The sequence below is a fragment of the Pongo pygmaeus genome, chromosome 10 (assembly GCF_028885625.2).
Source record: "Pongo pygmaeus isolate AG05252 chromosome 10, NHGRI_mPonPyg2-v2.0_pri, whole genome shotgun sequence".
In the NCBI taxonomy this organism is placed as follows: domain Eukaryota; kingdom Metazoa; phylum Chordata; class Mammalia; order Primates; family Hominidae; genus Pongo; species Pongo pygmaeus.
Window position 1 is genome coordinate 67,547,679 of NC_072383.2, and position 27,009 is coordinate 67,574,687.

General features: G+C 40.7%; 1 protein-coding gene across 3 annotated transcripts in view; it reads right to left on the reverse strand.

Annotated features, from left to right (window-relative positions):
- The window catches only part of BEST3 (bestrophin 3), a 55,825-nt gene that overhangs the window by 13,175 nt on the left and 15,641 nt on the right, over positions 1 to 27,009 (reverse strand). For 2 of the 3 annotated variants that reach the window (XM_054445022.1, XM_054445020.1), the window contains exons 5-9: positions 21,975 to 22,129; positions 20,415 to 20,492; positions 20,151 to 20,303; positions 16,086 to 16,166; positions 14,613 to 14,764 (exon numbers count right to left, since the gene is read on the reverse strand). In XM_054445022.1, coding sequence (XP_054300997.1) covers positions 14,613 to 14,764; positions 16,086 to 16,166; positions 20,151 to 20,303; positions 20,415 to 20,492; positions 21,975 to 22,129 — 619 coding nt within the window. Of the gene's footprint in view, positions 1 to 14,612; positions 14,765 to 16,085; positions 16,167 to 20,150; positions 20,304 to 20,414; positions 20,493 to 21,974; positions 22,130 to 27,009 lie in introns of those variants that run through there. The other variant, XM_054445021.1, reaches the window with a different exon arrangement.

Sequence of the window (27,009 nt, forward strand, 5' to 3'; positions counted from 1 at the left end):
ACTAAGGCCCAGCTAAGCACCTCCTATGCATTGATTCATTTAGTTATCACAATAATTAGATGAGTTGGTATTAGTATTATTATTTACACTTTACAAATGAGGAAACTGAGGCCTGGAGAGATTCACTAAATGTACGTAGCTAGTGAGAGCAAATTTGGAAGTCTGGCTCCAAGCCCTTGCTCCTAATCGCTTTGATGGAAAGCCTACTACACAGGGGTCAAGGGATGAGCTAGAGCCCAGGGTGGAATAGTGAGTAAAGCACAATCCTTGCTCAGAGGTAATTTGTAAACATTCCTGATTAAGGCTTTGCATTTATGTCTGTACAACTAGGGTTAAAAAAAGAGAAATTGGAACCTTGTGGAAAGGATATATTCATCCAGTTAGGGTAAACTCACGTCGCGATTGGGCTCCGCTTGTGATTAAATTTGATGGATTGGCTACCAATAATTTCCTGCTGAATTTTTACCATTTAAAAAATAAAACACATAATTCTACCATTTAATTAATTAATTAATTAATTTGAGACAGAGTCTTACTCTGTCACCCAGGCTGGAGTGTAGTGGTGTGATCTCGGCTCACTGCAACCTCTGTCTCCCAGGTTCAAGTGACTCTCGTGCCTCGGCCTCCCCAATAGCTGGGATTACAGGTGGGTGCTACCATGCCCAGCTAATTTTTGTATTTTTAGTAGAGACGGAGTTTTACAGTGTTGGCCAGGCTGGTCTCGAACTCCTGATCTCAAATGATCCACCCACCTTGCCCTCTCAAAGTGCTGGGATTACAGGCATGAGCCACCACACTTGGCCAAACCTACCATTTTAAATCTCCTTCAGGACTGACATAAAATGAATAATTGAGGTGAGATAAGCCTGTTTGGTAGCTTGGTCTACTCTGGCCTTGGATTACGTAGTTATTTGCCACACGTCTCTGTGGAATTACAGCCTTAATGGGGTTTGAAGAACAACTTAAAGCCTTGCTCTTGAACTACAAATGCTCATCATGCTAGCTCCGGGAGCAACAGTAACCAGCCGGTCCCAGTCCACTATTGGTAGTGACATCTCTGGTGACAAGATGCTGGGTGCATTTTCTGTGACATGAAGGAAAACATTGGGACAGTATAATATTGGTGTAACTTGAAAGGGCAAAGCAAGCAGCCAAAGAAACATCGTTCCTCATGTTTATGAATAAAACATGGATGACTGAGATGATTAACTGGCTGAATGTCCCGGGACGGCGTTCGATTACAGCCTTGTGCTGTTTTTCTAAAGCCCCAGCAGCGCCCTTGGCTACCAGATAGCCTTCTGACCCGCCCTCCACTGTGTGAGGCTCAGATTCTATTACATCAACTTGAGAAATGCAGACTCATGCTTCAGTGGCCTTGGTGACCCTGCTGGGTGGATTGCATTTGGTCAGCTCTCCAGTCACACTCCACAGGCACCCATTTAGTTAGGGAGGAGGACACCAGAGGAGCCACAAGTGAACTTGTTCAGTAACACAGCCACTCTGGATGTGTTCTGGGAATCAAGGACAAGCTGGCAATCTCTCTACATAGGACAGGCATCTGTCTTCCATTTGGGATCTCAACTATTTATTTAGGATTTGTTTTTTTAAACTACCTCTAAAGGTTGCAATCTTGTAAGAAAGACAATCTTCTAGGAAAAAAGTTTATATTTTTAATACTTCAAAACTTTGTGACTCAAAAGACAAAAACCTTATGCCCTGGTATAGGACACATGTATTATACCTTCAACTGCAGCAAGAGGTATAAACCCCTGGGTCATAGATGGGGGAAAATAGACAAGTTGCAACAAGCAAACTGCAAAACGTCTGGTGCTCTTGCTAATGTCGTACTGATTCATAACTGACATTGGGTAGGTCTGCCAAGAAGATCCTATTGTACCTTCCTGGCTCATAAGACTATGGAGTGGATGCATGAGGTTTATCTGTTTATTCACCCGACTAAATTTATTGAGCACTTATAAACAATTTGCTGCATTAGGTACCTTTTAAATTATCACTTAAAAGGAGAGAGAAGACATATAAATAAATATCTACATTTGGGGAAAAGCAAGTTTTTGAGCTGGGCTTTGACACTGAGTGGGAATTGGATAGATAGAAAAGGGACAGAGCATTCCAGGTGAAAGAAGTGACTTGAACAAATAAGGCAGCAGGAAAGTTTAGGGTGTTTGTGAGAAATAGGAGATACTTGAATCTGTGTGAAACACAGAGAAAAGCATCAGGCCTAGGCTGGAAGGAGGTCCTTGGACCGTGCCATGAAGAGTCGTATACCAGGTTGTGGGATGTGGACTTTATCCTGGAGACAGAGGGCAGCTGTGGATTGTCTTTGAGAATGGAGGGCATTGCTAGGGTTGTGTGGTGTTGGTGGGGGTGTCCATGGTGGAAGGCTACACAAAAAGCAACGTTGATGACTGCTTTAGATAAGAAACATGACTTGAAAACTTTTCACTCCTTTAGTCTGAAACAGGGTCTTTGGAAGAACACTTGGTGATCTGTGCTCTGGGGGGCAGTTTTAAGTATCTTACACTGAGTGGTGAATGATGACCTCCAGGTCTTAATGCTGTAACAGAGCAGTAGGGAAACTCCCCAGCATGACAAACCTAAAGACATTTCTTCTAAATGCTTCCATGGAACATCTCATTGCCAACACATAGTGTTTATCTCCTCCTTTCTCTGGTAGCCACTATTCCCAATATGACAGCAGAAGCTGTGCTTTAAGAACAAAATAGTTTAAAATAGAATAGTTATTTATTTATTTAGAGACAAAGCCTCACTCTGTGACCCAGGCTGGAGTGCAGTGACACAATCATGGCTCACTTTAGCCTTGACCTCTTGGGCTAAAGTGATCATCCCACCTTAGCCTCCCAAGTAACTAGGACCATGGGCGTGCACCACCATGCCTGGCTAATTTTTTATTTTTGATAGACATGGGGTCTCCCTATGTTGCCCAGGCTGGTCTTGAACTCCTGGCCTCAAGTGGTCCTCCCATCTCGGCTTCCCAAAGTGTTGGGATTATAGGCGAGAGCCACCACACTCGGCCTTAGAATAGTTTGAAAGAGTATTTCCCAAATGGGAGGCTGGGGTATAAATTTTAGTTTCTTTTATGTTTTTTTTTTATGCTCCTTATTTGATATTTAAAGTGTCCTCTTAGTCTAGGGTTAGTACAATCCTGAGGCTCAATATAATACCACTTAACCAACTAATAGCAGAAATATTATATGATAGAACAAAAGTACCCTCATTATATTCCTATATATTAGGGAGAGTCAGCTGAAAAAGCTAGGTTTTATGTTCTGGAACTTATTTGGACTGAGAGAGGCAGGTAATTAGAGATAGGAGGACATTCATGGAAAGTGTCATGTGGCCATCGGTTTCCAGGGATGAAATTTGAGCGCTGTCTCTGTGGTGGGAAAAATAATTTATTTTGAGAGCTTGCAGAGCCAGGATTGCTGGGTCTATGCTGACACCAACCAGCTGTGGGATCTTTGGGGACTCATTTAATCTCTTGTGACTTAGCATCATTCTTGGTAAGCTGGTGATAATTATCCTTTACCTGCCTTTTAGGTTGTTTGAAAGTTCAAAAGGGGTGACCTGTGTAGAAAAGCTTTGAAAGTAGAAGATGTAAAAAGGACTCTGTCAATGACTGGCAGACTTTCAGAAGTGGTTTCCAAGTCATCATTGACTTCTCAGACAGGGTTGGAGGAGATGATAATGTGTGTCTGAAGGTCACTCCCTTTTCTTCTTCAAGATTGTCCTTTTAAAAATGTTACTACACCTAGGAGATATCACTTAACAATCAACACCTTCAAAAGGGATGACTTAGCCATTTAATGATAAGCCATTTAATGATAGGGCACTGGGTAGGTGAAGAGGAAACATAAGAACTGGAAGAAGCTGGGTTATTTGAGGGAAGGAAGAGAGGGCTGCTCCAATGGTGAAAATTGTGGAGACAGACTGCCCTGACCTTGCCTCTCAATATTGTTTTTTTGGTGCCATTTGCCAAACATCATGAAACCCTGCAATATACATGTATTGTGCAATAGAAACCATCAATACAAAAATATAGAAAACATGAGAATGAGAACGGTTGTGTCACATATTGGGCTATTTTTGAAAGGGAAAAGAGTAAAAGAAGGAGAAAGAGAAAAGGTTTTGTTAAGCCAGTCAGGCTGGTTAGTTATAGTTGAGTCCAGAAGAAGGGAGAGCATGCATTATTTCCACAGGTTAGGTAGATGTCTGGATTAAAATTATTTTAATCTCAAGTGTTAATAAAAAACCAAAATTTCAAAATATATATGGAATACCTACACAAACATCAGCCCCACGGTTTCCCTTGCTAATGACAACTATCCGAGGGCATAAGCAGCCATGATTTAATTAGAAACTTTAAAAGATTCTTGGGCTGGTCAGGGGTGCAGAAGAACATGCTTCACCCTCTGCTGCCATAACAAAGAGGCAAGAAACGGGCTGATGAAGATGTCAGCAGACTGCCATACTTGTTGGGGTATGTCTAATATAGAAAGACAAAAATAGCCCTGATTGCTTGAAGGATTTAATGCATTTCTCCAAAGAAAGCTTTTTGCAAAGCAACCCCTTTCTCACGAGAGTGATTAGGTAAATATAGAGCTTCAAAAAGATTGAAAGATAAAACTGGATGATGCTTGTCTCTCTTTCTCTGCTCTACTTTTGAAGCGGTATTTTGACAATTTAAATTCGAATAATAAGAGGCCTTTTCTAACAGAACTGAAATGAGGAATTTAGGAAAATGATATTTAGTATGATGAATTCTACTTCTCACTGCAGATTTATTGTTTTCAAATTGCTAGTGTACTCACAGTCAGGCGACTGCCTTGGAGGGAGCCGATAATTTGCCTGAGAATCTATCAGGGCAGAGACATGTGTGGAGAAGCATTTTTCCATGGGCAAAGCAAAACGTACTCTTCAAACCCATCTGAGGCGCATGCGGCTATTTTTAACCATCTGCACTGCAGAATCATCATGAAAGCTGTAGCCAAGGATTTATAAAATGTGCAAGGCAACCCTCCCTCTGAGCCGGGAGGTGTGGGGCTAAGCGTTATGAGGAAAATCCAGTGGACCAAATATTGTATTCACCCAGCCTCCTTCAACCCTCTTTCAGGTGGACAGTTCCAAGCTCCAGAGCATCCTAGAAGGTAGCCCAGAAAGCTGCATTTAGGGCTGATGACCCCACTGCTACCCCAGTGTTGGCCTATCTGATCATTGAACCAAGGGCTTCGGCAAATCTGATTGAAGAAGTGGCCTCTTGTGCCTTTAAAGAGGCTTATCTAGCTATATCCTACCACCCTGGTTATGTTCTCTCGGCTGTTGCTGGCTGACACAAAAAGAAGTTATGGCCAAAAGTGGGGGTTCACTTAAAGTTCCCTCTTTAATATTGTTATATTATGTAGGAATTTTGTGAAAAAAGGAAATCAAGCCATGTACACATCTGATACCATTTAAAGCTGAAAACTGATTGCCCATGGTGACCTCACATCAGGGTATGAAAGAATCCTTGAGTAAGTTCTAAAATTATAAACTTAATGCACATTCATCTCCTTGGAAGTTTCCATTTCTCGTTCCTTTCTGGTACATTAAGTGAAAAATCAATGTTCCCAGAATATACTTTGGTTGAAGTTAGTAATTCAGAATTTGAGATATTTTTGGTAGTTTGTAATATAAGCATGCAATAGTATGTATCAGACTACGTATTTTCTTGTAAAGCTAAAATATTTGAATACAGTTGACTAAAAAGGATTACTAAGTAACATCAACATAGAAGTATATTTAACCACACTTTAATAAAGTCTTTGCTCACTAAAATATGCATTTTGGTATATTTGAGTTAATATCACTAAAAATACTTCTGACCTACAGTATAATCCTAAATATTTTGTGCACATTAAGTACATTTGCATGTCTGTATAATTACCAAAAAGTCATGTTATTGTTACATATTCCTAGAACTTTTAGAATAAAGATAGATAAGTAGAAATTATTATTTCTGACAAAGTTTCATAGCACCAAATACATCTTAAATAAATTCCTCAACTCCTAGCCAGAAGGAGCTCTTTAAAATTTTGAATATTTTTCCTCTTTGCTAAGTGGATCCTTAATTGACTTCATAGACCCCCTTTTTAAGATTATTATCTATGTGAGAACATTTTGACATAATTATTTGAATTATGGCAGAAGAGCCCAATAAAACAAAGCTCTTTAAATGGGATTACAGTCAGCAGTTTAAAGTTTACAGGCTTGGAGCATGCTTTTAGATTAGCAAGACAGTTAGAGCAAGCACTCTGGACACACTTGAGTGATCCATTTCATAAGCAGTTACAGCCTCTCTTCTCCAGAATTTCAAATCCTTTAGCTGTTATGAATGGATAGTTTGTTAGGGTTTTTCCAATGCCCTTAAGGGATTATCTTCTTTACTGTTGGCTGTTTTGATTTTCAAGATAGGACTGAAGGGCATTATGAGACTTCAGGTCTTTAATTTCTGTGTTTCATCCCTCAGAGTCTTAAACATTTGTGTTAATGGGTAATCCCAAGTAATTGAAAGACAGTAAGAATTTTGAAGTGACTCATGATGATATAATGTGAAGACAGGCGTTCTACCTCTACCTCAAGCCAGTTGTGACAGGGTAGTTCCGGACCTTGATTTTTGTTCATTTGTTTTTAAAAATTATTTTCAGCAATACTGGCTTGAGTTTAAGCATTTAAAGTTTCTTTGAGTAAAGTTATTTTTATCATGCATGTGTTTATTATTGTCCCAGGAAAACTCATTATTACACTAGGGTTTGGGTATATTTTCTCGCTGTGCATCTTACAGACAATGTTCTTTTGGCTACTTGTGGGTGTTTTCTCGATCTTGGTTAATCGTATCTCCACAGTTAAGCTAATGAAAAGATGCCTTAATTAAAACAGCAGATCAAGGCTGGGCACGGTGGCTCCCACCGGTAATCCCAACACTTTGGGAGGCCTTGGTGGGAGGATCTCTTGAGACCAGGAGTTCAAGACCAGAGTGGGTAACATAGCCAGACTTTGCCTCTTAAAAAAAAAGCCAGGCATGGTGGCGTGCACCTGTAGTCCCAGCTACTCAGGAGGCTGAGGCAGGAAGATCGCTTGAGCCTAGGAGTTTGAGGCTGCAGTGAGCTGTGATTGCACCACTGTACACTCCATCCTGGGTGACAGAGGGAGTTCCTGTCTCAAAAATACCAAAGGCAAAAACCAAACAAAAGCAAGAACAAAACTCCAGCAGATTAGAAAGGATTCCACAGTATTACAAAAGAACAAACAAAACAGAGTCAACTGAAGTGATCCCACATGAGATAATGGTAAAAGAATTCACACAAGAAATATTTTTTCATCGCTTATTAACTCGTAAAATGGCTAAGTGTAGATTACTGGCCATGCAATAATTATCACTATTTAGTAAATGCTCAAGACTGGCATATTTATGAAAGCATTTCTATTTTGGGGACTGCATTCAGATTTTTAACTGGCCTTTTTTCATTTGGAGTGTTGATTTTGAAGCTGATTTTTAACCTGCCCCATGCAAAGATCAAGAGATGGAACTTCAGCACTGGTTTGGTGTTAAAGCTTATAAAATGCAATTTTAAAACAGTAGCTCTTTGGTCCCAGATTGGACAGAGAAACATGAGCTCTGTTAAAGCTTCCTTTAGATTAAGACACAATGACTAGAAGAGGCAAGAACATTGGTTCCTGCTTCCCTGGCTGCACAGGCATCATCTCCCCCCTCTCCTCTTACTGTATCCAACTTCAACTGCTTCCCTGTAGCTCAGGCACTGGGACCTCCCCCTGCCACCCGGGGCCAGCCCTGTGTCTTCTTTAGGACCTTGCTCTGTCATCCCCCCTTGCTCCTGTGTCTTTCCTCTCTTCCAGTGGGCAACTTTTGCTCAGCCTGTCTTTTTTCCTTCCTTTTTCAAAACAAGGAGAGTTTTTAATTTGTTTCTTTATCACATCTTGCTTCATCTTACAAAGGATTTGATGTGGCCTTATGGAAATACATATAATGCAATAATATTATGTCGTATATATAACATATAAAATATTATATTTGTATATTATAGAAATATATATCATATATAAAATCAAGCCAATATAGTAGAGGTGGAATAAGGAACAATCATAAAAGACACAGAATTTAGAAATACATTCCAAAAAAATCCCATTCCACAGACTTAGTAAAGGTAGGCTACAGATTTGATTGTCAGCTTCCCAGCAGCCAAAATGAAAAGGAAACCATCATAAATTATAAAATTATAAAGTTTGTAAGATAAATAGTGTAAGATTTGCCCAGAAGAGGCAAAGCTTTCTTTTTTCCCCACCGACGTCTGAAATACATTTCTTCCTGTGGGTCCTCTGCTAAAAGGGATGCTAAGTTACACAGTGGACAGCACTACAGTGAGCACCAGAGGGAGTCTTAATGGCTCTGTCCAAACAAGGCCAGGGTACAGCAGCAAAGTGAAATTCAGTATAGGTGGTGAAGATAATTCTAAGGAGGCCAAGGTGGGTGGATCCCCTGAGGTCAGGAGTTCAAGACCAGCCTGGCCAACATGGTGAAACCCCATCTCTACTAAAAATACAAAAATTAGCTGGGTGTGGTGGTGCATGCCTGTAATCCCAGCTACTTGGGAGACTGAGGCAGGGGAATTGCTTGAAACCGGGAAGTGGAGGTTGCAGTGATCTGAGATCATGCCACTGCACTCCAGCCTGGGCAAGAGAGAGAGACCCTGTCTCCAAAAAAACCAAAACACAAAAAACCAAAAAAAAAAAAAAAAAAAGGCAAGTAAAAATATGTCATTAGCCTTACCCAAGACAAAACAAAAACCCATCCCTAGAAGTCTGAATTGAGGGGGGAAACAGACCAGAGTCCCTGTCTCTTAGTGAATACAGTCTGGTCTATTTACCCCATCAATTCAGACTTCTCAAAAAAATAGTCCATGGATACATAATGAATTGAGGAATTATATGCATTTTGGGTTTGTTTTATTTTTGTTTTTTTAAGTATGAAAATGGCATTATAATCTATTTGCTTTACCATGATCAAATGGCGGGGAAGATAAAGGCGGGTGGAGAATGAAACAAGACTGGCCGTAACTTGGTAATTGAAGGGGTGATGGGTACATGGAGCTTTTTCATAGCTTATTCTCTACCTTTGGAACTGCTTAAACTTCTTTTTTTTTTTTTCTGAGACAGGGTCTCGCTCTGTCACCCAAACTGTAGTGCAGTGGCACGACCTTGGCTCACTGCAAACTTCCCCTCCTGGGTTGAAGCGATTCTCCTGCCTCAGCCTCCCAAATAGCTGGGACTACAGGTGTGCACCACCATGCCGGCTAATTTTTGTATTTTTGGTGGAGATGGGGTTTCATCATGTTGGCCAGGCTGGTCTCAAACTTCTGGCCTCAAGTGATCTGCCTGCCTTGGCCTCCCAAAGTGCTGGGATTATAGGCGTCGGCCATCGTGTCTGGCCCGGTTTGAATTTTTCTACAATAAAATTATTTTTTAAAAACAGCTTACACTGGCAATTTGACCTTCCTACCTATCAATCACTTCTAACCTACTACGGTTTAATTTCTACCCCACACTGTCACTTAAGCCTCTGATGACCCTAACATGCAAAACCTATGGCATGGTTTTCAGGCTTTACTTGGAAACTTTGTATCTTTGGCCTCTTGGCAGGGCATTTTCTGGGTTACTCTGCATCTATATTGACCGTTCCTACTCTGACTACCCATTTCCTCTGGCCACCCTTTCAGCAGTAGTATTCTACCCTTTGTATTCTGCTCTGTTTCCTTGATACTGTTCTGATTGCCCCCACCCACTCTTTGGTTCTACATACTGATACCAGTAAAATGCATCTTCTGTCCCTGGACTCACTGCCTCCTGGCCATCTCCATGTGAATTGCCCATAGAGGTCTCAAATTCAACACATGCAAAAGGAAGAGCTCATAATCTTTTCCTTAGAGCAGTTTCACCCTTACACTCTGTCTCATCTTTAGTTTATTACCATTCTTCACTCCTTCTCCTTTCTTGAATCTGTCCCTTCTGTCACCTCTACTGTCTACATCCCTTGTGATACACCTACTTCAGGACCTTATCCTCTCCTGTTTAAATGACAACAGCCTGCTAACTCTGGCTCTGGTCTTATCCTCAGCTATCCATCTTTCAGCCAGCTACCAGGCTAATCTCTCTAAAGCAAAAAATGTGACCCTGTCATTTAATAGCTTTGAATAATGGCTGAAACGCTTACCTGGCCTATAAAACCCTCCATCTTCTGCCCTTGCCTCCTCCCCAGATTCATTTCTTGGCTCTTCTGCTTTGCCTATCAAATTGTAACTCTGAGTACACTATTTATCATTCCTTTCTGTCTTTGCCCATATTGGCCCGAAATGTGCCCTCTGCTGAATCCCCTCAATCCTATCTGTGCACTGGCTCCTAATTCATTCTTTTTTTTTTTTTTTTTTGAGATGGAGTTTTGCTCCTCACTCTTGTCGCCCAGGCTGGAGTATAATGGTGTGATCTTGGTTCACTGCAACCTCCTCTGCCTCCTGGATTCAAGCAATTCTCCTACCTCAGCCTCCTGAGTAGCTGGGATTATAGGCTGTGCCACCATGCTCAGCTCATTTTGTATTTGTAGTGGAGACTGGGTTTCACCATGTTGGCCAGGCTGGTCTCGAACTGCTGACCTCAACTGATCCACCTGCCTCAGCCTCCCAAAGTGCTGGGATTACAGGCATGAGCCACCATGCCCGCCTCCTAACTCATTCTTAAAGATGCATATTAGAGTCCCTGACTCCAAGAGGCTTTCTCTGCTTCACCAGGCTGGGTGAAGTGTGTCTTCATTGCGTGTGTTCCCATAAGGCTGAGCGTTTCTCCACTGTAGATTTACCACATTGTATTGTCACTTTTCTCTGCCTTACATGTGTGAGCTTGGGAGGTGTTTTTTTCTTTTCTTTTTTTGACTACCTCTAGCATCTGGTATAGAACCTACCTCATAGTAGGCCCTGAAAAAAATTTACCAGAATAAACAAACGAGCACATTCTGTATGTAAGGATCCAAGGGAAAATATATTTTAAATTGGTACTTAAGATGGAAAGAAGGAAAATTAATTTATTTGAGTTATGTATATTTTGTAAATATGCAGAAAATAGGGCCATGTTTTGAACATGTTCCTTAATATAGAGAATAAAGACATTGACTCCAAGGAGTTTCCTTCTGAAGTGGAAATGAACAGTGTGCTGAATGTGAACAGCGCTGTTGAATGTGCTGGCTGGGAGGCAGGTCTTCTTGCAGGTGGCCCTTGGAGAGTAGTACTTTTGCTCTGTTCTTGAAGGGCATTGCTTTGATTTTAGAATATCCGGGTTATGGGAACTGTGGCTACAAACCCAAAATATTGATATGAAAAGGTAAGGAAAATTTGATTTCTGAATTAAATATGCTGGGAACATACACCTTAAAGAGAATAAGAAAATTAAAAAAAATCTCATCCAGGAAAGGATTTTATACGGTCATCAAGAGGCAGGCACGTTTATAAAATGGAATGCTTGTGTCTACAGCATCTTGGCACATGATCTCCACTCTCATGCAAAGAGCTCATTGGCTCAGTCAGCACCAACGAGACCACCAGTGCTACAGTTCTTAACTTTTACCTTCCCCTTGCCCTGAGCCTCAGTCAAGTGGCTCATTTGACATTGACCTTGTATTTGGTGAGGGAACCATTCATTGCTTAGGGAATTATCTTCTATGATTTTAGAGAACATCTATTGTTTTTGCTAGCCCAGCAAAACCATTCACTCTTCTCCTGATAATAGCACCCTGCTTTTTCTTGAGATATCACATACTCCATATGGTTGGATGGGGCTGACTATAACCCTTGGTTCAAAGATGGACCTATAAACCAGCCATGAATAGTCAAAATATTGTCTCCCTGTTGATAGTAATTAGCTCAGGAATGGATGTGTGAACCCGAGCCCAGTCAGTCACAGCAAATCCATCACTTCAGTTTCAAGAGTTGGAAAAGAGATGTGCTCTTTCCACAGGTTAGCTGAGAAGGTAAGCTGTAAGCCTGGAGCTTGCCATTTTGCCATTTTGCCATCAGGATGGGAGAGAGCCTGCCTGAAATCTGAGCCAGTGGAGAGAAAAGCAGACCTGAGAGGGACGGGGCAACAGTGAGTCCTGGTGACATTCTCTGAGCCTCTGGATCTAGTGATACCCAAAGCTAGGCTCGTCTCTGGATGTGACACTATAAACCTCCTTTAGCTTAAGAAAGTTTGAATTTGGTTTTCTGTCACAGGCAACCAGAAACATTTTTTCTAATACCACAATCATAGGAAAAATAGGCATTAATAAATCCAAAGGGGGCCATTTCTATCAACTCAGGGCTTCTGATCACCTATTTTCCTGCAGTAAATTCTCCTGGATTGTGGTCCACTTTAATGGTCCTCATTTATACAGAAAATCAAGATCAAGTGAGCTTTTGCCTAATTGTTTCTTTGATCAATTGGTTCTAGCAGATCGAGTTAAACATCTCACAAAACCCTCTCCCAATAGATTCTGGCCTTTGTTCCTCTCTCCATCCTGCTGGTAAATAGGCCATTTTAGTTGGAGGACTTCTCTCTGACAACCGATAATTTTTTGCTGCAGTTTTAAATATTGTACCTCCTGGTTTTCTCTCAGTTGTTTTATTTTCTGTACCAAATTTCCAGGGTAAGTTTAACATGAAAAATAGCTTAAAGTGATTTAATCTTTCTCTGCTTCCGTTTGACATCCACAAATAAAACTTGACTAGGTGATAATAATCATCATGCTCTATGGTTTTATATAGAGCATCTTCATGTTTACAATCTCATCTAATCTTCCCAATAATCTTTTGGGGAAGAAATTTTCTCTGAGATCTTGTCAATCCCTAATTCTGTTTCTGTATTTAGAAACAGGAGAAACATGTGTTTTAATATTTTCTAAAGAACATGAACATTTATGTAGTAATCTGCAGAATTATGATGATTAGGATGAATAAGTAGATCAGGATAAAAATTTTGAGACCTTCAAAAAATTATCTTAACCATGGGGTAACAACAACTCAATGGACATAAGAAATAGAGTGTGCGGAGCATTTGCAGTTTAAATAGAGTCATCCCAATGATGCCCTGATTCTATCAGTATTGCTGGTCTCTTTTCATTTCAAGTTAAATCTTCAAGTACTTTGCATTAATCAATGGTGGGAGTGAGGAGAAGGATAAAGCATATTTAATTATCTAAAATCAAACTCACAGAAAAACAGCTCTTATTAATTCTGAAAATTGAGATGATTGCTGGATGTCCATGAAGCTCTGCCCCTGCAGAAGGTATCATGAAGGCTGAGACATGCATACAACAAGAGATTCCTATCCATGGAAACTGAGAATACACTGAGGGCAGGGATGAGCTCTCTGGCCTGGAAGGAGCCCTGGGTGGGTGGGTCTGGTCTTAGAAGGCTAGCTAGAAGTAGAAGCAAATCTAGCCTGGAGTAGGCAACCTTCTCTAAGATGTGCTTTGCGGGCAACAAGGCAAATCTCCTGGCTCCTAAATCTTTCTCATTATTTGCTGGAACTGAAATTCCACTTTCAGTCTTCCTTTTCTTTGGGTCTTGAAAGGTTTTCAGCCCCAGAGGCCCCTTTGGAAGAGAAGTGCCACAAACCATCACTGATGGGGATTAGGAGACATTCGGCAAAGGGAACAGGGTTGAAGGGAGAGCTCCTGAAAGTGGAAGGAGGAGGGCAGGCCACTTCAGGGAGGAGGGAAAGAAGGGTCACAGGCAGCAACCATGGGACACAAACCCACTGCACAAATCCGCTTAGAGCAGGCCTCAGGGAACTATGAGCCACAGTCTTGCCAAGAAAAATTCCACAAAATTTCCCCTTTTGCTACAGTTTTTTTGTTTTGTTTTTGAGTGGAGAGTTTCTTACTTTCTGAATTAGTCTGTGCTTTTCTCTTTAATTTACTTGGAAACTGTGGCATCTGCCTTCAGCAAATATACTTAAACTTCTCCCACATCACACACTTCTCCAATATCAAATACATGCTCAGACTTAATGAAATTATTATAGAACTGTACCTGATTTACTTCAGGCCTCAACTCATTTATTTAAAGCTCATTATACTTAGGGGTGATTGCTGTGTTAAAACCACTGAACAGAGACTGACTTACATACTAAGCCTAGGTAGAAAAAAATGCCAAAAAAGGTAAAAAGATTAGAACAGTGATCTATCTGCTCATTTCCTAGATATTGGAGATATTTATTTTAATTTTCATGAATTAAATATTTTTCTTGAGACGGGGCTTCACTTTGTCACCCAGGCTGGAGTGCAATGGCACAATCACAGCTCACTGCAGCCTTGAACCCCTGGGCTCAAGCAATCCTCCAACTGCAGCCTCCCCAAGTAGCTAGGACTATAGATGCCATCACAGTTGGCTGCTTTAAATTATTTAATTTCTTTTTTTTTTCTTTTTTGTAGAGACAAGGTCTCACTATGTTGCTCAGGCTGGAAAATATTAGAGATTTTTTAAAAATGCACTTACCCCATCTGGACTGTTGACCCCAGAAATGAGGGTATGCAGTAGTCAGCAGCTGCTAATGTGTATGGTGGGCGAGCAGCAGAATCGTCCCAGTAAATGTCCTTCTTCATCTTGGGTAAGCTCATGTGCATTTCGTCCACAGCTAAAAGAGAGACCTAAAATCATTGTTATATTGTTAGAATAACTCAGATGTAAATTAAATAAAAAGGAGAAGTTTTTTGTGGGCAGATGAGAGTTAGAGTGGGCTAGGACACAGTCTAAGTGAATGAATATACAAATGTCTATAGTTCATATTTGCCATGACCATGGCTGCCACAGAGAGTTGTACCTGTTGTTTACTACTCAAGAGCACTTGGCAATGAGGATAAGTGGGGCTCGAAGCCTCCCACACTCCGGGATCAAACCACACACTCCAGAGTGGAGCTGCCTCTTAGCTGGAGGGAGGGGAGCCATCTTTTTATTCTTTGCTCACAATTGTGGTGTTGTTTTACCTGATAGCACCTACTTAACCCCAAATATTACAGGAAGGTGGAGATTCTGCTTTTCTTTCTGTTAACCCTGTAAATACATTTTTACTTGACATCACTTCTTATATGCCCTGGTTTCTTGTTCATTTCTTCATTTGGAAAAACATATCAAGAAGTCTATATTGCTCAGCGCTATGGTGACCTCTTCTCTTGGCTTTGACAAAGTGATGCATGAATACATTCTTAATCCGCTGGGATTCCGATTTTGACAAAGTGAGTGACCTAGGCATTATGTGTCCTCCCTAAGAGACTGACATTGGGATCTACTGTGAGATGTTTGAACTTACTTAACTGCCGAGGAAGGGCTTGAAACAAATGAACACGTGAAGGCCTTCACTCATCTGTGGTTCACAGGGAAGAGAATGGTCTAGGGAGAGTCTTGCCTAAGAGGAAAATTCCTTCATGCTGGTTCTTCATGAAAAGCTCTCTGGGATAGTGCTTCAGGGTAAGGGCCCTGGGGCCCATTTAGTGCATTTCATGCAGATTTGAGACACAAGCTGGCATGGCCCAGGCTCCCAGTGTCCGGCTGGTGGCTATCTGACTGCTGGGATTGATGTGATACCACTTTGGGAACTCCCACCAGATTGTGTCTGGATGCCATTTTAAGTCACTATTAACCTCTCTGGTTGGCAACAGAAAACAAACTAAAGAACAATTTAAAATACTGCTCTATGCTGAGATGAAAAAGACTGGAAAAAGCTAATAGAGAGGCTTACAAAGAAAATTGGCTTGAAATTCTACTTAAAAGGAACTAAATTTCACTGGAGCTGAAATCCCGGATGTGTAAGCTTCCAAAAGGACCTGAGACAGCACAGTGCATAGCCAAGCCTCTTTCATTTGTGGCTAAAGCTCTGAAGCCAAGGGGTGTGCATTTAAAATCTGCTTAGATTTGAAATATCACAAGTGATTTATTACTAATATTTGAAAAAGAAAGAAAAATTCCTCTAACCTGCAAATTTCTGTCAATGCACCAGTTAGTTTCAAAATCATCATCATCTTCTCCAAAAGGGTTGATAAGCTGCTCTGCTACCTGTAGTTGAGAACATAAAATAAATCCATCATGATACCTGTGAAAACTAAGAATAGAGACTGAAGATGATTCCTGTTTTCCTCTCTGCTTCGTTGTGTGACTTTCATAATATGAAGAGTAGAAGGGAGTAGATTGTTCTACCCAGATATTTATTAGCAAGCAAGGCATGATTCTCAAACCATGAATGATGCACCTTCGTAGGTATGCTCTCCAAATGGATCTGTCCATTCAACTGGTGACAATGCAGGCCCTATCAGGGGAAGCCATGTCCTACGTAGGAGCCAAATCAAATGACTGAATAGTGACGGAGAACCAACTATTTGCAAGGCACTCTGAAGGGTACACAGGCTATGCTTTCAGGGAATTACATGGCCCAGATGATAAGACAAAATGTACACAGGGAGAAGGTTAAACAGTAAAGAAAGACTTAAATCACAATTAAAGAAAATAATATAAGAGGCTTTCACAATTTATTTTTATTTTTATTTTTTTAGACAGTGTCTCCCCCTGTTGCCCAGGCTGGAGTGCAGTGGCATAATCTCGGCTCACTGCAAACTCTGCCTCCCAGGTTCAAGCAATTCTCCTGCCTCAGTCTCCTGAGTAGCTGGGACTACAAGCGAGCACCATCACATCCAGCTAATTTTTTTGGGATTTTTTTTCAGTAGAGATGGGGTTTCACCATGTTGGCCAGGCTGGTCTTGAACCCCTGAGCTCAGGTGTTCTGCCCTCCTCGACCTCCCAAAGTGTTGGGATTACAGGCGTGAGCCACTGTGCCCGGCCGAGTTTTCACAGTTATCAAACATAACTGCTAAGTAAATGAGTTAGAGAGCTAGTAAGTCCTAAAGCTGGAAATTGAGGCTTACCTAGTTTTACCCTAAAGGATTTACCCTTATCCAGTAAGTTAGTTTTCCTGCCAGGAAAATGTTAGGTAGCTATTGTCACAAATCTTTTAATATTTGATCAATATTAAATATTCTTATCATGTTCCTGAATTGAATAGGCTTCTTGATGAGAGGTTTATATGTCAAATACAACTCATCTATCACTTTCCTTGTTGAAAAATTTCGCTTGGTTTTTATTATCTGGACATGCATGCATGCCCGTGTGTGTGCGTGAGAGAGAGAGACAGGGAGAGAGTTGCAGGAGAGGGTGATTTTACATTGAGTCTAGATGGAAAAAAATTTTAAATGTGTAAAATAAAGGCACCATATGATTAGTTTCTAGAGTCTAAACATTCTAGATTCTGAAACTATTCAGTAGAAAATCTACCTACTTATCTTTTAGGATTTAAGTCAATGTATTAATACTTAGAGCAGTTTTTTTCAACCTTGGCTGCACATTAAAATCACCCGAGGAGCTCTTAAAAAAACCCGACTGATGCCTGGGTCCCTCCCCAAGAGATTCTGATTTAAGCAGTGTGAGGTTGAGCCCAGGCATCAGTGTCGGATAAAGCTCCTAGGGGATTTTCATATGTGGCTCTTATTTTAAGTGCCTTTCCTTAGGCAGGTCTGTGCCCTGAATCAGTGAGCCTCACAGTGATATCGATGTTGAAGTTCTTGTCATCAGTTCCATGGGGCTATCTGCCCTTTCTTGCCTGGAGATCTACTTAGATTAATTAAGGGTACTGGTTGAGTCCTGAAACCTATTTTTATTCTCTCCAGATTTTTATTTTTATGCAATCAGTCCTGCATATATTATCATAGTCTACATTAAATTGACAAAATGGCATGTATGTTTCTGAATTGACCAATCTCAAAATATATCTTTTATTCCACTGGGAGCTGCATTTTCAGCAAGTAACTGAGTGATATACTATTCATAAGGTTAAGATGGCTTTTCTACACTTTGAAAAGATTTATAAATATCCTAATTGTTGAGATAGAACAGCTGTTTAGAAATGGAGGCACAACCCATTGGTGTTTAGGTTTGCCTATCTTTTTTTTTTTTTTTGAGATGGAGTTTCGCTCTTGTTGCCCAGGCTGGAGTGCAACGGCATGATCTCGGCTCACGGCAACCTCCGCCTCCCAGGTTCAAGTGATTCTCCTGCCTCAGCCTCCCAAAGTGCTGGGATTACAGGCGTGTGCCACCACACCCAGCAGGTTTGCCTATCCTTTAATGGAGCTAAGATTGTGCCTTTTAATAGTTTGTCTTTTAAGATTTATTTTTTTTGTTTTAGACAGGGTCTTGCTCTGTTACCCAGGCTGGAGTGCAGTGGTGTGAACATGGCTCACTGCACCCTCGGCCTCCTGGGCTCAAGTGACCCTTCCATCTCAGCCTCCTAGGTATCTGGGACTGCAGGCATGCACCACCATGCCCACTAGTTTTTTGTATTTTTTTTTTTTGTAGAGATGGGGTTTCGCCATATTGCCTAGGCTGGTCTTGAACTCCTGAGGAATCCTCCTACCTCAGCCTCCCAAAGTGCTGGGGTTACAGGCATGAGCCACCGCGCCTGACTTTAAAACAGTTTATAAAGGAAAAGGTTGTAAATATTTTAGAAAGCGTGTCAGAAGGAAGGAACCATTATCTGCTCTTTACAGGCTGGTCAAGCACCTTACATGGACACAAAACAAAGAATAAAAAGCTTGGTGCAACTCAGGGGAAAGAAAGAAAAGTACTTTTTGAGAATGATTAAGTATTTGGGCCACTGTGGTGATTTTATATTTATAAAGCTAAAGTCTACTTTTTCCTCTAATGGAAAATGAAAGTCATTAGTCTCTTCTGCTTTCTTGCTCTTATGCAGGTAGAAATAATTAAGAATCATGGTAATCTGATTAAAAATGCTTTTGCCATTTGTAAGGGACTTGGCTTTACTCTTTGGAGTATAATTTGAAATGTCAACATATTATTTTTTTGGTTAAGATTCAAACCAGTGAAAGGAAAGGCTTCTGCAGGGAAAATTTCACTGCAACCTGAAGGCCTCAACGGGTCACGACAACATGTGGCTCTTTGGAAGGCCAAACATTTGAAAATTCTACTTTACAAATATCATCTTCATACCATCATTGCCTTTCAATGAACTTGATGAAACTATTGTCATTGATTTTTTCTATCACATACTTCCCATTTGGAAGTTTACAGAGGTGATGGAAGAATCAGGTCTTTGATATTTACACACATACATTTGAGGAGGTGGTTGTAAAGGGAGGGGAAGCAAGGAAAATTCTACACAGATAGTTAGGCAAGCCATTCTCACCTCCTGAACTTGTTTAATTCCCTGGCAAACCAGATGTTGTCATTGTTTCTCGTGTTTCTGGTTCTGATTCTGATGAATTCTGAGTCTCAGTTCTGGTTTTGAAAATGGGGTACATTTAGACCAGGCGTGGTGGCTCATGCCTGTAATCCTCGGGAGGCTGAGGTAGGAGAATTGCTTCAACCTGGGAGGTGGAGGTTGCAGTGAGCTGAGATTGCGTTACTGTACTCCAGCCTGGGCGACAGAGCAAGACTCTGTCTCAGGGAAAGTAAAAAAAAAAAAAAAAAAAAAAAGAAAATTGGGTACACTTAATGTTGTGGGACACCTAGCAGAATTTCAGGGAACTGCAATAACTATAGAGTTGAGCAGAACCAAGATTCTACTACAATATTAATGGTTAAGTCTGATTTACAAGGCTTCTTGTTGACTTTTTTATTCTGCCTAGTTGCTTATTGTGCAACTTATTGCAACTTATTGCAATATCAATGCAAGTACACTTACTACTTTAGTTACATTATTATAATCCTAATGGGAACACACAGAGACTTAAAAGAGAATCAATAGCCATAAAAGTGTTCTAATCTCTTTGCACAAATGAGCTGCTTCAGACAGTACTGACTCTATCCCTGTCACTTGAATCTCTGGCAGAAAAGTAATAACATTGCTGAGCTATTACATGTTAAATCTACCTTTGACTCACTCATGAATGATTTGCTAAAGACTCAGTAAATGATCAGTGTGGAGAGTCTGGAACACAACAGATTACAAAGTGGGGCCCTGAGACCATTGGCTACCTTAAGCCATCCTGCATAGAAGAAGAATTGTAGGAGGGTGAAGATTGGAATGTAAAGATCCAAGTCATGCCCTGCATAGCCTTTGGTGGGATCCAAAAACTGGCGTCCAATCAGGCACGCAAAGAAGAAGGTATAGACAGCAAGAGTGACAACCTGGAACAGAGAGAGACCAGAGTGAGGGGACAGTGCTGGCCTCCCGCAGCAAAGCTGCAGTGCCAAGGTGGGCAAGTAGAAATAAAGAATTCCGTGCAAAGTATTTCTTACCTGGGTGTAAACCAGCGGAATCCCAACCCAGTCATAACCGAATAAGAGGCTGCACCAAGAGCGGTATCGATTCATTTCCTAAGCCAGAAACAGATCAAGCATGATTTACTAAGATGACGGGTGTGGTAATAAGTACTTACTGGGATTCAGAATGTGAGCATGTCTTTTACAGGACTGACTGTAAGGCTAGTAAATTGGTTCCCAAGGATACTCCAAAAGGAAAGTTCTAAAAATGATAATCAATCAATGAACATCATTGGAGCAATGAGTTCATTGACGAGTACATTTGGACATTTTAAAAAATATTAAAATAAGTCATGGCCAGGTGTGGTGGCTCATGCCTATAATCCCAGCACTTAGGGAGGCCGAGGCAGGAGGATCTCTTGAGCCCAGTAGTTTGAGATAAGCCTGGGCAACATAGAAAGACATTGTTTCTATAAAAAATAATAAATTAGCTGGGCTTGGTGGCACACGCCTGTAGTCCCAGTTACTCCAGAGGCTGAGGTGGGAGAATCACTTGAGTACAAGAGGTCAAGCCTGCAGTGAGCCATGATTGTGCCACTATGCTGCATGTAGCCTGGACAACAGAGCGAGACTCTATTTCCAAAAAAAAAAAAGACTTCATAGAAATATCCCCCCGCCATTCTATTGAACCCATAATTTCCAACATGTATATTGGCCCAAAGTCATGGTGAGAAGGAAATTGTTAATATTTTAAATAAGTAATTTTTATCGATTTTGGTAGGTAATCTGGAAAGCAAATTTTTTGTTTCTCTCATTTTAAAACATGCTTACTGTAGATCTTAGAAAAGAGATATAATTACTCCTGTTTCTTCCCACAAATGGAGACTGTAACACTTACATTGATGGAAAATCTATCTCTGAAGCAGGAAGGACAGGATTCTTTGATTTTTTTCATCTATTGCACACAAGTTATTACGGAAGACTAGGGAAAAGAGTTCACATTAATTTGGGCGCTATTTTTAAACAATTCACTCCCGTTAGCCTAATCCAGGGAGGGGACTATCATGGCACAAATATACCCAGCCCTTACATAAAGAAATTTTTTTCAGATGATTTCAGGGTTATTTTGTTTAATGAAAATACTATTTTACTTACTAGAGTATCTGAAAGGCTGGCTTAACCTCGCGATATTCCAATTTTGGGGAAATATTAGGCTGGGGAGGTTTATTTCTCCTCCAGGTTTTTTTCTAGGATCTTGGAGCCAGGGATGGCAAATATACTACATGGGCACCACAGCTTTTCGAGCCCTTGGCGACCCTTAGCTAATCAATCAAGGAATACTTTCTTACAGAGCCTATTACAAAGCATGATTCTGTTTAAAACGCAGCTTCCAAGGAACCATTTCCAAGCAACCTGAGTTTAACCTGTGTACCACCTCTGTCCTGCATGTTGAGGGGTCTGACACTAGTCCAATCATTCCAGTTCCTCTGGAACCAGGACTGAACAAAGCTGACTCTTCCTGGTCTAACGTGTTATATCCAGGTCCTTCTTGGTCTCTAATTAGCATATTTTTCTTATGATTTATGATATACTTACAGTCATCAATGATTGCAGATCAACACTGTCTCTGATTCTACCTTCATTCCGGGCTTTAGTTGCAAGATTTCCAAACCAGATGAATGGAACCCAATATTTCAGATGAGGAGACTTGAGGTGGTTGAATAATTTCCTTTCATCTGTTGTCATAAAACCTTTACAAAAAAATAAAAATAGGTAGGTATACAGACTTAGTTTGACACTAATATGTTACCATATTTCAGCATCTATATAAAAGCATATAATGAGGGGATATTAAAGAAACATGGAATAAAGGTTCCTGTCTCAAGTAGTTTATACTTGCATTAGAGTTAAAGAATGTGTGTGTGTGAGCGCACATGCACACACACATACATATACATGCACACCCACAAGTTATATAAAATCCCTGATAGAGGAGGCCATTAGGAGGTAAGGAGACATTAAATGTGAACTAGAACATTTGGGGAAATTTCTTCTTTAGGTTTTGGTTTAGTCATCTAAAGTTGGGAACCATAATACTTAGAATTGTTATGATTAAAATAATAAAATATGATAATGTATGTAAAGCACTTGGCATAGTGCCGAACACATGATTCACACGACTTTTCTCCCGATCTCTCCTTTCCAAGTCCTACTTAATCATGTCCTCCTCTCTGAAGCCTTCCTTGAGTCCTTCTTTCTCTTTCCTGGGGAATTTCTTCCCTTTAAAGTTCCCACATAGTACTCGCTCTTGGCTTGCATCATAGTAATATTACACATAAATGTTTCCCTTACTATGACCCTTTTGAAGGGCAAAGAGTATATTAATACTCATCGTCCCCACAGCATTTTGCACATACTTTAAAATTGTTTGTTTGTGGCCGGGTGCAGTGGCTCACGCCTGTAATCCCAGCACTTTGGGAGGCCGAGGTAGGTGGATCACTTGAGGTCAGGAGTTCAACACCAGCCTGGCCAACATGGTGAAACCCTGTCTCTACTAAAAATACAAAAATTAGCCGGGCATGGTGGCACACGCCTGTAATCCCAGCTACTGGGGAGGCTCAGGCATGAAAATCGCTTGAACCCAGGAAGCGGAGGTTGCAGTGATCTGAGATCGTGCCATTGCACTCCAGCCCAGGCGATAGAGTGAGACTGTCTCCCCCGCCCCAAAAAAAGGGTTTCTTTGTGTGTGTGTGTGTGCATGTGTGTATGCATGCGTGTGTGTGTGTGTGTGTGTGTGTGTGTGTGTGTATAAAATGCAATTTGCTTGGGCTTGCAGTGACCTCTCTGAGCCTGAATTTTCTCATCTGTAAAAGAGAGATAATATTTGCTTCACAGGGATGTTGTAGAATTACCTGAGATGATGAACATATGTCAAGATGTTATTTAGCATAATGCTTAGCACACACTTAGCACCCACAAAGCACTAAGGCATATTATGTGAAACTTTAATTTTCCTCTGCCTTCTCCTCCCTCCCCAAACACCAAGGGAAGAGGAGATTGAATGACTGAATAAGAGGAATAAGGTAACAGGTTTATTTAATAAACATTTGTTGAATGCCTACTATATACCAGGGTTTGTTTGCAACAAGATGCACTTTAAAACTTACAGTTTACACTTGATCTTTTTTTAGATGGGGTCTTGCTCTGTCGCCCAGGCTGGAGTGCAGTGGCGCGGTCTCGGCTCACTGCAAGCTCTGCCTCCAGGGTTCAGGCCATTCTCCTGCCTCAGCCTCCCGAGCAGCTGGGACTACAGGCGCCTGCCACCACGCCCGGCTAATTTTTTGTATTTTTAGTAGAGACGGGGTTTCACCGTGTTAGTCAGGATGTCTCAATCTCCTGATCTCGTGATCCGCCCTCCTCGGCCTCCCAAAGTGCTGGGATTACAGGCGTGAGCCACCGCCCCTAGCCGATCTTTTCTTTTTAAAAATTTTGATTGAGTAATTCAAATGGTACAAAAATCTCAAAGGGCCAAAGGACTGTTAGTGGAGAAAGTCTCCTTTTCCCAGCCATAAAGTTTCCCTCCCTGGAGGAAATCACGATGATCCATTTATTGTGTATCTTTCCAGAGAAATCTCATGGATTTTCATACAGGCCTATTTTTAAAAACACAAATGATTTTATACTACATATGTATCTGCCATTTGCTTCTATTTTTCCGGTATATCTTGAAGATTTAAAAAATTAATATATAGAGAGCAGCAGCATTCCTTTTAATGGCTGCTGTCTATATATTAACATTAATTAATAGTTAATAGTATATAATATTTTATTTAGCTAGTTCCTTTTTGAATAGACATTTAAGACATTTAAGTTGTTTTTGATTTTTTTGCTACTAAAAATAATGCTGTAATGACTCTCCTGGTATTTACCCCCTTGGCTCTTTAAGTAGCTTTTAAATGTTAATTATGATTTAATATAAATAGTGTTTTCTGAATGAAAACTTACTTCTAAAACTGATTTTTATTAGATATTAATTTTTGAGTTTTTTTTTCTCAGAAATGCAGTCATTTGCTTATGGAATTCTGATACTACATTCAGACGAAAATCAACTTTTGCCCTAATATAACACATTTTTCTATCTTTAACCATCTGTAATCAGTTAACAAATCTGGTTGACCTATTTAAGGTAATCCTTTTGCCAGGTGCAGTGGCTCATGCCTATAATCCCAGCACTTTGGGAGGCCCAGGCAGGAGGATTACTTAGGCCTGGAGTTTGTGACCAGCCTGGGCAATATAGCAAGACTTCATCTCTAATAAATACATTAAAAAAAAAAATCCTCCCTCCTTATGACGCAGGCCAAATTTTATTTAAGAGGTAGTGTTTCAGTAAAAAAAATGTCAAAGGAGGAGTGAGGTATGCCCATTTTTAGAGTCATCAATTTATAGAGCTTTGGTGTTCTCTAGATCTTTGACGTGACCTAGGCTGTTGTTTTTAAGAATAAGATACAAAGGCCATAGGTCTGAATCACTTGTGATATCTATTAAATATGGAGAGGCCTGGACCCCGACCCTGACTACTAAATCAGACTCAGTAGGGCAGGAGTTCTCAACCCAAGTCTGCACCTTAGAATCTCATAAGGGGACTTTTAGAAAATACCAATGGCAGCAGGGCGTGGTGGCTCACTCCTGTAATCCCAGCACTTTGGGAGGCCGAGGCGGGTGGATCACTTGAGGTCAGGAGTTCGAGACCAGCCTGACCAACATGGTGAAACCCAGTCTCTACTGAAAATACAAAAATTAGCCGGGTGTAGTGGCAGGGACCTGTAATCCCAGCTGCTTGGGAGGCTGAGGCAAGAGAATTGCTTGAGCCCGGGAGGGGGAGGTTGCAGTGAGCCGAGATTGTGCCATTGCACTCCAGCCTGGGTGACAGAGTGAGACTCCGTCTCAAAAAAAAGAAGAAAATACCAACAGCTGGGTCTTATATCCTTAGAGATTCTGATTCAATTGATCTAGGATGAGGCCAGGCATCAGCATTCTTTTAAATTTTCCTGGGTGATTTAATAGAATTGGGTCTAGGCAGTTGCATGTTTACCAAGCCGTGCAGAAAATTCTGACATATAGTGGTGTTTGAAAATCACTGTCCCACTAACTGAAAGTTCTGTTTATTTAGGATTTGAAATAAACAAACTAACAACTACAAAGCCAATATTTACCAACAGGAGACTAGTTTTAGATAACACTCGGGTTATTTATACTAGCTTAGAAGGGTTCTCTCCATGCCTGGAGAATGGTACTCTCCCTGGAAGTGTAAATTAAAAATGAGCTTGGTGATTCTCTTCTTGCTTCTCAGTGCATCTCAGAGTTGTTGCACAATCTAAAAAATCTATTTTGTTGTTTGTTTTTTAAAGAATTGCAGAGCATGATTAAATCTTTTTTTTTTTTTTTTTTTTCAATTTTTAATGGGACAGAGTCTCCCTCTGTCATCCAGACTAGAGTGCAGTGGTGTGATCTTTGGCTCACCCTCAACCTCCCGGGCTCAAGCAATCCTTCCATCTCTGCCTCCTGAGTAGCTGGGTCTACAGGGGCATGCCACTATGCCGGGCTAATTTTTGTATTTTTTGTAGAAACTGGGTTTCACCATGTTGCCCAGGCTGGTCTTGAACTTCCTGGGCTCAAGTGATCTGCCCGCCTTGGCCTCCCAAAGTGCTGGGATTACAGCTATCTGCCACTGTGCCTGGCCAGTTAAATCTTATTGGATGAAGTTAATAGATAAAGTTGATCTGTCTCGGCTCTATGCTTAAAGACTTGCTGTAGCCTATTCTCACATATTCCATGTCAATTGTCTAACAGTTATATTTTTGAGACCTATAGTGCAATTTTAAAAAATGATCTCATTTATATATTGGTTTCAATCTCTGTCATTTGACCAAAGAATAACTTTATCTCTGGTTATTTTTTATTCAGAAGTATGGATCAAATTGTGCTAGCAAGTCCTTTCTTAGCTTCTAAGTAGAAAGCAAATATGCAGAGTGAGGGTTTATTTGGTGCAAACACTAAAGCAAGAGATTGAAAGAGGACAAGTAGAGCAAGAAGAGCTGGTGATTTTGTTTTTAGCACAAATTTATTGAGTATTTTGCTAGGTGCTGTGAAAGATGAATGACAATCACTGAGACATTAATGTATTCTCTAAGAATATATAAGCAGAATAATTTTTGTTATTCCTTGCGGGGTCACACATCTTACTTATCCAAAGTGTGAAAGGAAAATATCTTCGGTCCCCAAAATCACTAAGCTAAAGGGAAAAATCAAGCTGCGAACTGCTTACAGCAAACCTGCCTCCCATTCTATTAAAGTCATTGCTCCGTTCACTGAGATAAATGCATATCTGATTGCCTCCTTTGGAGAGGCTAATCAGAAACCCAGAAGAATGCAACCATTTGTCTCTTATCTACCTATGACCTGGAAGCCCCCTCCCCACTTTGAGTTGTCCCCCACTTTTCCAGACTGAACCAATGTTTATCTTACATATGTTGATCGATGTCTCATGTCTTCCTACAATGCATAAAACCAAACTGTTCTGACCGCTTTGGGCACATGTCATCAGGACCACCTGAGGCTGTGTCACGGGTGC